This window comes from Schistocerca gregaria, chromosome 3, assembly GCF_023897955.1.
Source record: "Schistocerca gregaria isolate iqSchGreg1 chromosome 3, iqSchGreg1.2, whole genome shotgun sequence".
Lineage (NCBI taxonomy): Eukaryota > Metazoa > Arthropoda > Insecta > Orthoptera > Acrididae > Schistocerca > Schistocerca gregaria.
The window spans coordinates 478,339,251-478,356,976 of record NC_064922.1 but is presented as its reverse complement, the minus strand read 5'-3'; the positions used below and the strand labels follow the sequence as shown (position 1 = coordinate 478,356,976).

Below are 17,726 nucleotides of genomic sequence, written 5' to 3'. Positions count from 1 at the left end.
AGAGTTCAAGTCGTCGTTAAGGTGAAGGACGGACTTAGCCCATGTTAATGACAATCTGTAGGGGTCTGGGTATTCATGCTACTGATACAACAAGAAGGAGAATGTGGTAAACTCCAAAATCTCAACAAATAGTGTTGTGTTTATGATCCAAGGCTTGTTTGCGCTTACTATGGTGGATGGAAGATGCAGATGTAGAAATCATGCCCATCCTGTGGCAACTAATGTAATGTTTATTGAAAGGAGCAGAGCTAACACTGCTGTGCGGTACATGTAGGTGAGCGTGATGGCAAGTGCCAGGTGATGACTAGCGTGAGGTCTCACACACCTAATGGCGAAAACGGGTCTCCACTCAACAAATCACTTGGCATGTTCTCGTTAACGTGGGCTAGTACACGTCGAACTGAACTAACTACAAAAATGTCTACTGATTCAGGCGTAGCCACAGGCACCAAGTGGTGGGATAGGGGGAGGTGGAGGGGGGCGAAGTTGGGGTAAGTGTGTGCTCCAACAGCAGCAGATAACGCAGCGTTTAGTCTTTCAGACGGATCTGAACTCTGACACCACAGCGGTGAACATGTATCAGCGAACACCCAGCATGTAGAGGCTGGTACATTTCTTAGTATCTCAGGTGGAGCCACACTCACCACGCCGTGTGGCACGTGTGGGTGAGGGTGAGGTAGCGCGCGCCGAGGCTGTAGAAGGTTCGCAGCACGGCCAGCGAGCTGCCCAGAGAGTGTCCGCCCTCCACGCCCACCAGCGACGCAATCTGGCCCGCCCTGTGCGCCTCCAGGACACCTGCACACCAGACATTAAAATTTCATGAGTAGTTTCTTGTATCTTAGTATCCAACAATGCACATCGCTTACTTCACTGAAAACTCTAACCTTTGTAGCAAAATTCTAAAGTGGAACAATATACAAATGATGTTAAGGTTTTTCTGCGTGTGTTTTTTGAAGAACTTATTTGTCCAACAGCATATCAATAGGAGGACGGATCGCACATTTTGTTTTGTGTCTCACTCTGATCTTGAGTGGACGATTCTGTAAGAATGTCGCCTGCTACTTCCAAGCGTCCCAATATAAGTCCCATGTCGATACAAAATTTTAATTAAGCTTAACAATATGGGGACGCAATTCGGAAAATTGTTTGATGTGTGAAGGGAACCCTCCATGCTTAAATATATCTGCAGAGGCCAGTTTAACACTGGATGGATGAGTAGTTTTGATCCAATTACTGCCACTAGAGGGACTGGTGACGGTGCAGTGTAGCACTGGAGCTCGTTGCACTGAATAATAGAATTTTAAAGAACACAGCTGACGGTCGCTCCATAAATCCTCACATACTGACCGGCCCTGGTCCCATTTCCCATTGAAGAGCGATATACGGAAGTAACCATACATCATAGGTTAGATATCGATTCCCTCAGAGCTCGACAGCATCATACTGTCGACACCAACATCAGCGGATATAAATGCTGAGAGCAACCTGCACTACGTGTCTAACCACACCGCCGATTAATAATATTTGTACCTGCATTCTGACATTGCTACGTTCACTAGCGACATCGAGATTCCGATGATAATGCTCATATGTCACTATTACATCATTATGCCATAACTTCCAGTTCATATAGATGATTTGTCCTTTATTCGTGTTCTTTATTCAGTTATCTTATTACTTCCCATTTTCGGAAGACAACATATGAACTGTTTTCGTACAAAAATCTGCATCTTTAATGGCCCCTTTAATTGCATAAAAACAGATCTTTCACTGTACGAATGAACTTCTCCCTTGGCTACGTGAACAAGTGTTCAACAGTCTCTAATTCTCCCCATTCGCACTGGCCATCTTAAGAGCGGCCACTCTTAACAAAGTTTACTTTGCATTTTACGGCACCTGTTCGTAATATCTTCAGTGTTCTCCATGAACTGCAGTTGCTGCACTGTGTGATTTTCTCTTTGGGGTGCAGACGTGTAATTTACAGAGGTCACGTCGGCCTTCTAGCAGTACTGTCCGTTGGATAAAACTCTTCCTTAATTTAAGACGAATTGGAGCAGTTTCATGGTTGTACATTAAGTGCTGTAGTTCGGTTTCCTCTGTGTTAGGTTGCTTCATTTCGCGGTGCTATCTCCGAGAGTGGGTAAATTTTGTGGAAAGGTGTAGGCCTCAGGCATCCGGTAGCAATTCTGACAGTACCATTTACAGCGACGTCAACAACTAATCCTCCTACCACCAGGAAATATCAGAGAAAAATAGAAACGACACAAAATGTATTCCGTTACGATTTTCAGATGAAGTCAACTGTTTTTTGACTCTATACTTGTAAAGAAATTCGCTTTGTTCAAAACGAGACTGTAGAATGTAATTTTAGCGAAATGTCGCAAAACATGAGTTGAAAATTCATAATTTATATGGCGACGAATTGCTAAGTGTTTCTTCAGCTTTTTCTCTTAGTACTTCTGGTGACTTGGCAGTGATCAGTATGTTAGGGTCATCTGCAAACAATATTGTTTGCCCATGGTAGGTATTTGCTGGGAAATTGTTAATGTAAATTATGAACAATTCCGAACCTAGCACAGTACGTCCTCCTTATAAAGTGATGACAGAGTACAGACTCGAATAGGAGGACCACTGGAATTAAAATAAGCCCAGTTATTTTCCAAGTAACATTACAGTATTCCCCGTAACATTTTTACAGGGTCTACGGAAATTCTAAATATGTATGGTCGAACAGGGATTTGAACATAGCTGCTCCAAACTGTGAATCCAGTGTATGAAGTTTCTGCACCACCTAACTCGACAGTTATACATGCGGCAACACTAAAATATATTTTAATTCTTTTGTGGTTATCACCTTCACTATGAAACAACGTGTTGAGAAAACGATCAACAAACTGAGTGCCTTATGAAACTTATGATGAACTAACAATTCCAGGTAGAGAAACAACTATTCCAGGAGAAAAAAAATCAGCGTTGAAAAGCTTCAACTTGCACCCTTTCTCCAGTCGCTCTCTATGACAGCATTTCAGCTCATGGAACGCTACAGGACTAATTCACTCAGTCACATCACGTTCTGGTAATGGCTGAAGTCACATGCATAGGAAGTATAGTTGAAGAACCCACCGACACCATTGAAATGTAGGACTTCGGTGCTTCTTAATATTGCAGATGCATAACATAATCCTCATAAATGTTATCCATATACGGCAGAGAATAATTCACAATAAGTGTTATGTGTGAATTACATGTTCTGAGGCATCAAGCGATCACCAATTTAGTGTTGGAAGGCAGCGTGGAGGGTAAAAATCGTAGAGGGAGACCAAGAGATGAATACACTAAGCAGATTCAGAAGGATTTAGGTTGCAGTAGGTACTGAGAGATGTAGAAGCTTGCACAGGATAGAGTGGCATGGAGAGTTGCATCAAACCGGTCTCAGGACTGAAGACCACAACAACAAGAACAACAACATATTCATGCATCATGCCAATGGGCAACGCTGCAAATGCCAAGCGAAGTGAGAACTAACTTACATAATAAACGGCCTACAGGTGACTTGAGAGCAGCTCTTTTGTTCTACTCTCTGAGTTACGGGTCTCCTGCGCTGTAGTAACAGCAAGTGATTACAACTTTAGGGATACGACGTACAAGCAGGTGCACCACTACATACTCTTGCGTAACTGGTTGTGTTATTACACCATGTATGTTGAAAGGAAGGAAGTCAAACCAAAACAAAGAGTAAAATGTAGGACAAATGCTCCTCGTACACGTCGAACAGCGTATGAGCTACTACGAGAGTTGTAGTGGATCGTCATGACCAATCTCTTACCGTCGGGTTTTCCCTTACCGTAATGCAATGTAGTCAAGACAATAAAGATTATATGTAATCAGCTGATAACGGAGGTTTTTGTGCAGTTTTTATCGGTTCCAGGCCAAGGCAATGTCATCACAGACCAACGCTGGGCCATCTGCACAGCCGTGACTGATGGTTACAGTACGGCCGACAATGTTTTCGCGACACTGGAAAAATGCAACGAATGGACTATTTCCCGTCAACATTCGGGCAGCTGACCAGATCTGCGGTACGCATAGTTGCTTGATCTTCGATTCCCCGTCAGTCTCTCATACGAAAAGCGAAATCGTGTCCTAAGAAATGAGCCTGACCTGAGCGGAAAATCATAAGTCAGGCAACTTAGAGAACCAGAGGCACTTAAGGCATACCACATTCAGAACATCAGGTGAGAAACGTGGCCGATTCTGCGCAGAACCTCCTCATTCTTTACGTTATCAGTCCATCTAATTTTCGACATTCTTCTGTAGAACATGTCTCAATCGCTTCTTTTCCGTTTTCCCCATAGTCCACGTTTCAATACCATACAGTGCTCTGTTTCAAACGTACATTCTCAGAAATTTCTTCGTCATATAAAAGCCTATGTTTGATACTTTTTGGCTTTTCCTGACAAGGACTGCCATTTTTGGTAGTGCTGTGCAGCTTTTGATGTTCTCCTTGCTCCGAACGTCATAGGTTACTTTGTTGCCTAGGTAGAAAAAGTCCTCAACTTCCTCATACTTCTTCGCCATCAATCCCTATGTTGAGTTTGTCGCTGTTATCATTTCTGCTGCTTCTCATTAGTTTCGTCTTCCTTCCATTTACTCTCATTCTATCTTGCCCTCGCTAGACTGTTCATGCCATTCAGCACATCTTGTAATTCTTCTTCACTTTCACTGGGGATAGCAGTGTCGTCAGCAAGTCTTGTCATTGATATCCTTTTTGCCTTGAAATTTAATTGCACGCGTGACCCTTTCATTTCCGTCATTGATGCTTCGATGTATAAGTTGAACAGTAGGGGCGAAAGACTAATCCCTGTCTTACACCCTCTTTAACGCGTTCTTGGTCTTCCAATGTTATTTTTGACTCCTCGATCTTGTACATGGCGCATATTAACCGTCTAAATCTACAGCTTCGACATTTGGAACCATTTTACATTGTCGAACACTTTTCCAGGTCAAATAATTGTCCGAACGTGTCTTGGTGTTATTTTTTTTTTTTTTCAGTCGTCTTCAATTATCAGTCGTAATGTCGGAAATGCGTCTCTGGTGCCTTTACCTTTCCTAAAGCAAAACTAATCCTCATCTAATAGATCCTTAGTTTTCTCTTCCATTCATCTGTATACCATTCTTGTCAGCAGCTTGGATGCAGGAACTGTTAAGTTAATTATGATATAATTTTCACACTTATCATCTCATGAACTCCTCGGAATTGCATGGAATTGTTTGGATGATATTTTCAGAAAAAAGAACACATTGACACCGGTGTGTCAGACCCACCATACTTGCTCCGGACACTGCGAGAGGGCTGTACAAGCAATGATCACACGCACGGCACAGCGGACACACCAGGAACCGCGGTGTTGGCCGTCGAATGGCGCTAGCTGCGCAGCATTTGTGCACCGCCGCCGTCAGTGTCAGCCAGTTTGCCGTGGCATACGGAGCTCCATCGCAGTCTTTAACACTGGTAGCATGCCGCGACAGCGTGGACGTGAACCGTATGTCCAGTTGACGGACTTTGAGCGAGGGCGTATAGTGGGCATGCGGGAGGCCGGGTGGACGTACCGCCGAATTGCTCAACACGTGGGGCGTGAGGTCTCCACAGTACATCGTTGTTGTCGCCAGTGGTCGGCGGAAGGTGCACGTGCCCGACGACCTGGGACCGGACCGGACCGCAGCGACGCACGGATGCACGCCAAGACCGTAGGATCCTACGCAGTGCCGTAGGGGACCGCACCGCCACTTCCCAGCAAATTAGGGACACTGTTGCTCCTGGGGTATCGGCGAGGACCATTCGCAACCGTCTCCATGAAGCTGGGCTACGGTCCCGCACACCGCTAGGCCGTCTTCCGCTCACGCCCCAACATCGTTCAGTCCGCCTCCAGTGGTGTCGCGACAGGCATGAATGGAGGGACGAATGGAGACGTGTCGTCTTCAGCGATGAGAGTCGCTTCTGCCTTGGTGCCAATGATGGTCGTATGCGTGTTTGGCGCCGTGCAGGTGAGCGCCACAATCAGGACTGCATACGACCGAGGCACACAGGGCCAACACCCGGCATCATGGTGTGGGGAGCGATCTCCTACACTGGCCGTATACCTCTGGTGATCGTCGAGGGGACACTGAATAGTGCACGGTACATCCAAACCGTCATCGAACCCATCGTTCTACCATTCCTAGACCGGCAAGTGAACTTGCTGTTCCAACAGGACAATGCACGTCCGCATGTATCCCGTGCCACCCAACGTGCTCCAGAAGGTGTAAGTCAACTACCCTGGCCAGCATGGTCTCCGGATCTGTCCCCCATTGAGCATGTTTGGGACTGGATGAAGCGTCGTCTCACGCGGTCTGCACGTCCAGCACGAACGCTGGTCCAACTGAGGCGCCAGGTGGAAATGGCATGGCAAGCCGTTCCACAGGACTACATCCAGCATCTCTACGATCGTCTCCATGGGAGAATAGCAGCCTGCATTGCTGCGAAAGGTGGATATACACTGTACTAGTGCCGACATTGTGCATGCTCTGTTGCCTGTGTCTATGTGCCTGTGGTTCTGTCAGTGTGATCATGTGATGTATCTGACCCCAGGAATGTGTCAATAAAGTTTACCCTTCCTGGGACAATGAATTCACGGTGTTCTTATTTCATTTTCCAGGAGTTTATCAATTCATACAAATCTTCCTCATCATAAAGGCCTTCAACGTGCTCTTTCCATCTTTCCGCTCTTTCCTCTGCATTTAAATTCCCCTTGCAATCTTAATATTACTACCCTACGTCCACTGCACGTAGTATTTATTTCTGCCCTCAGTGACTTGTATCTCTGAACTCCAGAATTTCCTTATATTTTCTTGCGTCATCATCATCTGAGATATTTATTCTGTTACCCATGGTTTCTTCTCCTTCAATTTCTTAGTATCTATGTTTTCTTTTTCCAACTTCGGAGCTCCTTTCAGAGATGTCCATTCCTCTTTAACTGAACTGTCTATTGAGCTGTTACTTACTGCAGTATCTATAACTTTGGGAAACTTCTAGCGTATTTCTTCATTCCTTACTACTTCCGTATCGCACTTGTACGCATCTTAATTCTTCCTAACTAATCTCTTAGGCTTCAGTCTACTCTTCATCACTAGTAAATTGTGATCTGAGTCTACATCTGCTCCTCGTTACATCTTACAATCGAGTATCTGACTTCCCATCTCTATCTAATGTCATGATGTAATCTAACTCCATCCTAGTATCAAACCCATGCCCTCCCGTTAGACTCTATTAGTCCCCTACAACCGCACCCTACACGTTCAATATCGTCCTGGTGATTCGCAAATCGAACCGGTATGGGAATTGGGTAGCTGGCAGATTGTGCATCAGAGATCTCACGTAAAATCTTTTTGCCGCATTGCGAAGTTGCACACAAACAACTTGGAACAAGATTTCATGAACCTGTTGTGCTCCACTCTACCGATTAGAATCTCTCATTTACTCACTTAACACCATACAAAATTATGAATCTATTTCATGTGTACCGTTTTAATGTTCGACATTTGTAGACTGACTCGTATCCTGAGAGTGGGACAAGGTCTCTTTCGTTCACACACAGGTTTTTGTTTTGCAGTTTGGGAAAATGTTACAGAATATATTCAATGCAATATTGTAATAGATTTTTGGAACTGCCCATGATTGGAAACTGGTGAACCTTTTGATCCAGCGTAAAAATGTGTGCATTGAGAGGAGACAATTAGGAAAGTAGAGTTACACATAATTTTCTATATAAAAGGGATGTCGCACGAGATCTATTACGACGGTAGTGAATTGTGCCAGTGTAATGAAATTATAGGTGACAGAGGCAAACAATCACTCGTTCTGGGTCTGGCAACAAATAAAGCGCATAAATACAAATAACGCGAAATTTAATGTAGACGTAAGCAATACTTTAACTACTAAGCATGAATTTTTTCTATGGATAATCAGGACACTTTTCCTAAACATGCATATATAGTGACTAAAACTACACATGAGTAGCAGTATCTACATTTGCATCTATGTGACTGCATTGCAATTGACACTTAAGTTTTTGGCAGAATATTCACAGAAATATATTCACTATTGAACGGCACGAGAGAGAAATAACCAGTGGTGTGTTTTCGTGGGAACCTCGATTTCTTTTATTTTATTGACATGGATCGCAGGGAGACAAGAAAATATTTTTGCGTCCGTAGGAAAATATTGGTGATTGTAATTTTGTGATAAGATCTCAACAAACACCCGTTTCATGATAATTCAAAATGGGCTGCCCTTCATTTTCGATGTCCTATGTCAGTCGTATCTGGTAAGGATGTCACACCGCACAGTAGTGCTCTAGAAGACAACCACAATAGTTCAGGTAGTCTATTTAGTTGATCTGTTGCACCTTCTAAGTGTTCTTCCAATAAACCATAGTCTGGTTGATATCCACCCACAGCATTTTCAATGCAAAAGGTAAAGGTAAAACCAGCGGTCCACAGCACTTGGCTATAGGTACATTACAGTCTTTCTTAGCGAAGACGCTACGAGCGGGAAAGTTGGTGAGACCATCGCGCATGCCTCCTTTTACCCTCGTTATTGATCCCCAGCACTAGTTTCACAACAGGCTGACCAGGCCAGGGACAGTCCTGAAAACGGAATATTCCCCCACATTTTATGTGTAATGGATATAATTTGAGTTGTCTGTACCTGCATTCACTCTATATTTTGTTGATAATGTTTAAAATTTGTGCGATTAATCTTGTAACCCGAATTTAATGTATTTCTTGGTACTAAAGTGGAGGACTTCACACATTTCAAAATTGTATGGTCAGTTGCCACTATTCGCATTATACAGGTACCTTTTTTAAATAATTTTGCAGTTCGTTTTATTATTACGATGACTTTACTAGTCGGTGAATGATAGCATCATTTGTCCACTTTTGGTAGAGTCAGGAAGACTGCTGAGTTTAAAAGCAATCAGGAGGGACCTACCTGCCGTGCCTTTGTCTGTGTACTCAAAAATTATCCTTATCACTCGTCCTTTCCTGTTTCATCCCAGAGACCACTATATTTCCATTCAGAGAGCACGCTCCTGGTCGCTGTGCGTAGTTGAGGAAGTTCACTTTCTGCGAGAAGCTGTGAACCTCTCGGCAGTAACTCACGGACCTCTGGGCTGGGGAAGACGCTGCTCAGAGATGAAAGTCTGTGACCTGTGAGTCGGCGGCGACAATTGCGGCCCCGCCGACGCACAGGTTCGCCACGCTCGAATCCGGCCGTTACAGCCGACCATCCCGCGTAATGCCCTAACCCGGCGCCTCTGCTGAAGTCGTTCCGGGCTTAACGGCTCGCAGGTCCAGGTGCCCGCAAGTTGCAGCCCAGGAGTTGGACCGAGCGAGCGCCCTCTACACCAAACGACTTGCTAGGGGTGGTATTCCTCTGGAAACCGTACCGTCCTCCGCATTGTGTGAAGGGAGTAATCGTAGAATCTTTCTCGGTCTCTTTTTGCACTTCTGATCCGTAAACTACGGAAAATCGTTTCACACTTTTTTTACGCTTGCTAGCTGTAATAGTTTAGGAGCTTTATTTAAAATTTCATTGGTGATTTTACGTTAATACCGACGGTGTGCATCTGAATAAAGGCAATACCTGTTTTAGCAGAGAAGTTTCGTCTCAGTTAAGGCTTCATCAGTGGCCTAAAATATATACATTTTACTATTATGTAGCGCTTTTAACTTACGGTTTTTGCTTTTGTGGAAGTACATCTCAAAACGTTCTGACCTAGTCACTCCTTGCATAGTATAAATTTCTTTCATCTTTGTATTGATCAACTAGGATCAAGTAAGGACTCATCTTTCGTGGTAGTTCGCTATTTCACCTCACATTATGTTTTTTCCTTGTTCTGTCAATGTTGTTTCCTAATTCTTATTTCTTCGAACTTGAATGTCTTCTAAATGTAGCATATTATGGTAAAAGAAGTATCTTTCTACATTTTCGGTTCTTTGATGATTCTTTCTAGCTTCTACTTATGTCGGTATGCGCGCTATACTCGATTCCTCCTTCTGGAAATACATAAATATCTGTTTGGTTATCGCGTTCTCATTTATTCGGTAGAGATGTCCAAAGAACATGAATCATTGCTTTACCGTTAGTTCTTCGAGTTTCTCTATGTTTTCGTAGGTCTCTTCGCTATTTTCAATTTTCGAATTGTCTGCAATTTATACTGCATCAATTTTTTTTAATAATCCATGTTTCAAGTACATCTATTCCGTTTAGCTTATTTCATCGTTAAACATCCAAATGAGTACAAACATTCTGCCCGTTACATCAAAGTAAAACGAGCCATCTCTCTGCTACATATTTCCGTTTATTAATTGCAGCGTTCTATAATATTATTATAACCACGAGTCTCAGTTGTAAAGTTTTAAACTTCACCAGGAAAAAAATTAGTTTCAGGCCTCTGTGATGCACATTCAAACAAATAAATGCGAATTGTGTCACTTTATTTTATGGAGGAACTAATTAAAACCATATAATAAAGGTATTAAGAAATTGTGCTTCTTCTTTCAAGGAGTAAGTAATTCCCCAGTTCCCGTCAGAGAGTAAGTTATTACCGACTTCCCTTCTAGTATTAGACTAGAACTTCAATTAATATTCTATATTCTTTCTTGCTGTTCAATTTTGAGAGCCTTCTTTCTTTATTTTCTTTCATTCTGCTTTAAAATAGTTTAGTTTCTTGAACCAAAATCTTTTTTTTTAAATCTAACCAGTTTCTGATCCCAGGCCATATGTCTGCTAATTGTATTTCTCTAAAATTCGTACCGTAAAAGTAAAGCAGCCATAACTTAGTAAAGTTTCATTACAATCACGTTCCTTGCTTTCCTATATATTGGTCTGAAGATTGTTCAACATTTGGCCACATATTAGCTGTGTATTATAATTTATTTAAATCTCCTTTCATATGGGGAAATTGCTCCTCTACCGTCGGTTTTAGGATTTAACGTTTTGGATTGCGTTCGTAGCTTCCACCTACTAGCTGATAGTCATAACCATCGAAGTACACAAATACCTGCGCTTTGAATTCTCAACCCTGATGTTTATCTCGTTCAGCACGAATTATGCACCATACTCTGCTTTAGTTAAAAGTACGATACAAACGGTATTTGGTAACACTTCCATTGTACTTTGGCTACAGAGGCGAACGTGTAAGTGAAGTGACCGGATTTAATCACACGATGAAATCAACTAGAGAATTGTTGGCTAAACTCAGTGCTGAATACCAAGTTAGGGTCCGGAGTGATGTAAAATTTTCAAATGAACACATAGCCATTCGACTATATTGTTCTTTATTTAATTAAGATCCAGGTTTCGGCCTTTTATGGCATTTTAAAATGATTGAGTTTATATCATTAACACATATTTCAGGGCATCACGATAAAAACTGGCCAAAAATTAAGAAAAACATTTGCTCCCCACAAAATGCCAGATGTAAAATCATGATCTTGTATAAAGATAAGATTATGATTTAACATTTGGCATCTTGTAAAAAGGTCATGTGATGATTTTACATATGGCATCTTGTGCGTGACGAGCAGTTTTCATAATTTATGGTTAATTTTGAGCTTTATGTCCTGCAATATATGTTAACCACATAAACTCAGCCACTTGAAAATGGCATTAAAGGCCGAAACCTGGGTCGTAATTAAATAAAGAATAATACATTGAAATGGTGATGTGTTAATTTAAAAATTATTCTATGAGTATTGCCAAGCAACATCAAAAACTTTTTGATGTAATATTAATAGTATATTTCCCGACAGTTTATCTGAAGTGTCCCTACATCAGAATGGTGAATCAAACATCTGGACGCCATTACTCGCTTCTTTATAATGTAGTGAGGTAGATACATAAGACAGGAACAGAAGAGTATCATTGGTTGGCCCTATTTCTTCACATCTACCAGTGTTTAACAATAAACATGGTGGCCAGGAACCACTTAAAAGAATATTAGGATATTTTGTTTTTTAGGGCGGGAACCCACAGCCCAACGTCGACATTTTTTCAAAGAAAATTCCACTCTGGCTGTGTGAATGATTTTTAGTAAATCTACGACCAGTTCTACATCACTTATCGTTGGATCCTCAGGCAATATACGCTGTTTATAACGTAGTAACTTTGAAAATTGCCCTGTAGCCACTCTCCACCATTCTTGTCCTATATATCGTCATCTGGTGAAAGCGGTAGTTAAAATTTAAAAATCTTAATTTGTACGGTCATTGCCATTGGCATCATTTTAAAAATGGTTCAAATGGCTATTAGCACTATGTGACTTAACTTCTGAGGTCATCAGTGCTCTAGAACTCAGAACTATTTAAACCTAACTAACCTAAGGACATCACACACATCCATGGCCGAGGCAGGATTCGAACCAGCGACCGTAGCGGTCGCGCGGCTCCCGACTGTAGCGCCTACAACCACTCGGCCATTCCGGCCAGCCATCATTTAAAAAAATCTAAAAAATATTTTTTAATTTTAATTACCGCTTTCACCAGATGACGGTATATTGGACGTGAATGGTAGGGAGTGGCTACAGGGCAATGTTCAACGTTACTATGTTATAAGTAGCGTATATTACCTGAGGATGAACCGATAAGTGGTGCGAAACCGGTCTCAGATTTAATAAAAATCATTCATACAGCCAGTACGGAATTTTCTTTGAAAAAAATACGATATTTGCCTTACATCTTAACAGCAGAGGAATGTCGCAGCATAGAAATGGTTTACGATGGATACTTACAATCTATGAAACGAGACATTTATCCTCCATATGTAAATAATTTCCGTGAAGTTTTAGAACCACATTTTTATTCTGATGTGGATCAAGCACCAAGAAATAGAGTTTTAAATGCAGAAATACATCGTAATCTTTGCTGTTGCTGTGGTCTTCAGTCCAAAGACTGGCTTGCTGCAGCTCTCTATGCTACTCCAATCTGTCCACGCCTCTTCATCATCGAGTAACTAATGCAACCTACAGTCTTCTGAATTTACTTACTGCATTCATCTCTTGGTCTCCTTCTACGACTTTAATCTCCACGCTTCCCTCCAATATTAAATTGATGGTCCCATGATGCCGCAGAAACTGTCCTACAAACCGATCTCTTCTTTGTAGTCAAGTTTTGTCACAAATTCTTCTTATCCTCAATTATGTTCAGCACCTTCTCATTAGTTACGTGACCTTCTCATCTAATCATTAGCATTCCTCTGTAGCACCGTATGTCGATAGCGGCTATTTTCTTACTGTCCAAACTGTTTATAATCCATGATACACTTCCATACGTGACTACACGCCATACAAATACTTTCAGAAAAGACTTTCTGACACTTTAATCTATACTCCATGTTAACAAATTTTTCTTCTTCAGAAATGATTTCCTTGGCTTCGCCAGTCTACATTTTATATCCTATCTACTTCGACCATCATCAGTTATTTTGCTGCCCAAATAGCAAAACTAATCTACTAGTTTAAGCATATCATTTGCTAATCTAATTCCCTCAGCTTCACCGGATTTAATTGGACTATATTTCATTACGCTCGTTTAAATTTTGTTGATGTTCATTTTATATACTTCGTTCAAGACACTGTCCACTCCGTTTAACTGTTTTTCCAAGTCCTTTGATGTACCAGACCGAATTGCAATGTCATCGGCAAACCTCAAGATTTTTATTTCTTCTCCTTGAATTTTAAAAGCTACTACAAATTTTTCTTTCGTTTCCTTTACTATTTGTTCAATATACAGATTGAATAACATCGAGGATAGGCTGTAATCCTGTTTCATTCCCTTATCAACCACTGCTCCCCTTTCGTGCCCCTCAACTCTTATAACTGCTATCTGGTCTCCGCACAAATCACAGATAGGTCTTCGCTCCCTGTATTTTTTCCTGCCACCTTCAGAATTTGAAATACAGGTTTCCAGTAAACACTGTAAGAAGCTTTCTCTATGTCTGCAAAAGTTATAGACGTTGGTTTGCCTTTCCTGAACCTATCTTCTAAGATACGTCGTAGGGTCAGTATTGCCCAGCGTGTAGCTACATTTCTACGGAACCATAACTGATCTTCAGCGAGGTCGGCTTCTACTACTTTTCCATTCGTCTGGAAGGAATTCGTGTCAGTATTTTGTAACGGTGACTTATGAAACTGGTAGTTGAATAACTTTCACATCTATCACCACCTGCCTTCTTTAGGATTGGAGTTATTATATTCTTAAAGTCTGAGTGTATTTCATGTCTCATACATCTTGCTGACCAAATAGAAGAGTTTTCTCGTGGCTTGCTCTTCTAAGGTTATCAGTAGTTCTAAAGGAATGTTGATTACTCCCCGGCCCTGTTTCGACTTTCAGCGCTCTGTCTAATTCTTCACTCTGTACCATATCTCCTATCTCACCTTCATCTACGTCCTCTTCCATTCCCATAATATTGCCTTCAAATTCATCGTCTGTGCACAGACCTACGTGCATACTTTTTCTACTTTCTTTGCCTAAAACTGATTTTCCATCTGAGCTCTTGATACTCATGTAGGTGGTTCCCTTTTCTCCAAAGGTCTCTTTGATTTTCCTGTTGTCAGAATTTATCTTACCCCTAGTTATATATGCTTCTACATCCTTACATTTGTCTCTAGCCAATCCCGCTCAGCATTTTGCACTTCCGCTTATGATTCCAAATTGGCGAGGAAGTATCTGAGGAGACAAGTTGCCATTAAGAAGCGTGTTACGACTTATATAATGTAGATCAGTGTAATGTATGTGTGTGTGTGTGTGTGTGTGTGTGTGTGTGTGTGTGTGTGTGTGTGTGTGTATGAGAGAGAGAGAGGGCAGGGGGAGGGGAGGGAGAGACAGACAGAGAGAGAGAGAGAGAGTGAGAGAGAGAGAGAGAGAGAGAGAGAGAGAGAGAGAGAGAGAGAGAGAGAAGGAAACGGATGAAGCAAATGGCTGAAACACGCGGCTGACACAAAGCCTGATTCTCCCAAAAAACACGTAGAGTGCATCCGATGTTAAGCCTCTTCCCATCGAATGGCAAGAACTATTCGCACACTCGGACTGCTAAAGCAGATGGTGTTTGCAACGAGATTGGTTGACGGTGAGAAACGGTCACGTGACTTAATCATCTACGTGATCTACGATAACGTTGCAGTCCTTCGGCAGTTGGCTGCTAAATCGGTCTGTAGAGCGAATGACACACAAGTTTCGTAAGAAACTGAACACGCGTGAAATATCTACCTTTATTAGCAAAGGTGAGAGAGTGGCAGAGAATGAAACCCACAGGATGCTGTGCATTCGTCAGTAGATTCTAGGGCGCCTGACACAATGAAAATAAAGCTCTAGAGTTACTGTATTTCCTCCAAGGGAAAAAAAATGGACAGTTTATTTGAACAAGCAAGTCAATGCATTGACGCGATACGCAGAAGTATTTTAATCAATTTCTCAGAGTAGTGAAAATTTTCGAACTTTGAAACTTATGTACTCAGCTGGCAATCTACAGAAGATACGAAAGCATTAGGATACCATTTAGCCTATATTTCTGCCTATCTCTTTTATATGCACCCAGTTTGTTGCTTCCAAATAGTGCAATATTATTTAAGAAATTCTTAATTTTTACGTAACCGGTGGCGATAGATACAGACCTTAGTTGCAGGCAGTTAATTTAGAAAATTACATTTACCTCCATAAAATAAAGGATTACAGACTCCGAACATGTCTTGAAGGCCCAACGGTACCGATACGCCGCTGTGTCATCTTCAGCCCTTAGACACCACCGGATGCGGAGATGGAGGGGCTTAAACTATAAGTTTCAATCACTCAACATTTACTTCTCTATTCCCCAAATCACCTTACGGCGTGAGTTAGAGGCTACTTCGAAGACCGTCGTAGCTTTTCTCCCTTTTTGGGAAAATGTGAGTAGGAATTACATTTATTAGTAATTCTTCGTCAGACGTCGAATCTCTATTACATTCAGGGACTTTTCGCTAGGTACACCTAGGGGAACAATGAAATGGTTGAATGTTCCAGGAACGTACGCTCTGACAATTTCAACTTCAGCTTACATCGCTAGACACAATGCCTCCCTTCCAGCGTCTCCCAGTACAGGTAGACCTGGATGGGCATCTCCGTTAAGTTTTAATAAACAAAAGCCTTAACGAAACGTTCCGTTCTTCAGTGGATCTCCATTTTTCTCAGTGACTTCTACGTTGCATGGAGAGCAGTACTAACGTATCTGTGGATTAGCATTTTATAAGCAATCTCTTTCGAGCATGAGCTACACTTCCTAAGATGTCTACAAAAGAACTATAGTCTGGAATATGCCCTTCCGTACGTTTCGCTGTAGCTCCCATGCACTCGAAGTACCAGACATTTTAAAGCTCATTCCAGTGATTATTCGTCAACCCTGTAACCAAAAAAAACCGGTCTTTCTACGAGGGGAATCCCAAAAGTAAAGTCTCCTATTTATTTTTATAAGTACACAGACCTGTTTATTTCTACAATGGTTTACGTCAGTTTAAAGCTTGAACATTTAGCTTGCTATCGACATAATCACCATTTCTGTCGATGCATTTCTGTAGACGCTGTAGCAGTTTTTGTGTGCCAATGTCGTACCAGCTCGCCGTCATACGGTTCAGACACTTATGGACCTCTTTTTTCACCTGGTAATCGGAGCTGAATCGCTGGGACCACAATTAACGCTAACAGGTACTGTGAGACTCAGAAAAAAATCAAACCGGCAATTCAGAACGGGAGAATAGGAATGTTGAGCAAGGGCGTAGACATTCTCCAAGACAACGCTCGCCCACACATCGCTCGGCAAACCGTTGTTCTCCTGCTACAGTTTCGGTGGAACATAATCACCCAGCCACCCTATAGTCCTGACCTGGCGCCGAGTGACTATCACCTGTTTCTCAGGTTAAAAGAACATTTGGCCGGAAAGCGAATCAGCTCCGACGACGAGGTGAAAGAAGAGGTTCATAACTTTATGAACAGCAAGGAGGCGTGCTGGTATTACATGGGTTACCAAAACTGCCACAACGTCTACTAAATTGCATCGACAGAAATGGTGATTATATCGAAAAATTGCTAAATATTCAAGCTATAAGCTGATGTAAACCATTGTAGAAATAAACAGGTCTGTTTACTTACAAAGAAATAGGAGACCTTACTTTTCCGATTACGCTGGTACCTATTTATGTGCACCACGTTAAAATGGCTTATAATGAGGCTAAACTACCAAAAACTGCAACTAACATCCATCACCTGCCCCTCTTCCCGAGTGGCACAAAAATTTTCTAGCTTTGCCTAGCGTAAATATGAAGGCACGTATTGCTTCCGAGATTTGTTTGTGGAAACTCTTAAAACTTTTGTAGTAAAATAAACATAATTAACATTTTAATATTCTTCATCTCCACGTATTTGCAGCTCTCTACCACTGGACAGCTCCAAATTTTAGCGTGGAACGTAACTATGTCGGTGGGTGAGAAACAGCGTGCTGTAACGAGATTTGGAATTCGAAGCGTTCGTCTACAGATGGAGCACACTCTCCTTAAGGTTGACAGTGCCCGATCACACACGAGCGCTGCGACATGTGTAATACCCCACGTGATAGGTTCACTGCCACTGATCACCCGCCATACAGTCCCGATTTGGTC

The 17,726-nt window shown here is 42.0% G+C and overlaps 1 protein-coding gene across 1 annotated transcript in view; it reads right to left on the bottom strand.

Annotated features, from left to right (window-relative positions):
- The window catches only part of LOC126355434 (dipeptidase 1-like), a 612,970-nt gene that overhangs the window by 132,363 nt on the left and 462,881 nt on the right, over positions 1-17,726 (bottom strand). The window contains exon 7 of the mRNA XM_050005743.1: positions 645-795. Coding sequence (XP_049861700.1) covers positions 645-795 — 151 coding nt within the window. The remainder of the gene's footprint in view (positions 1-644; positions 796-17,726) is intronic.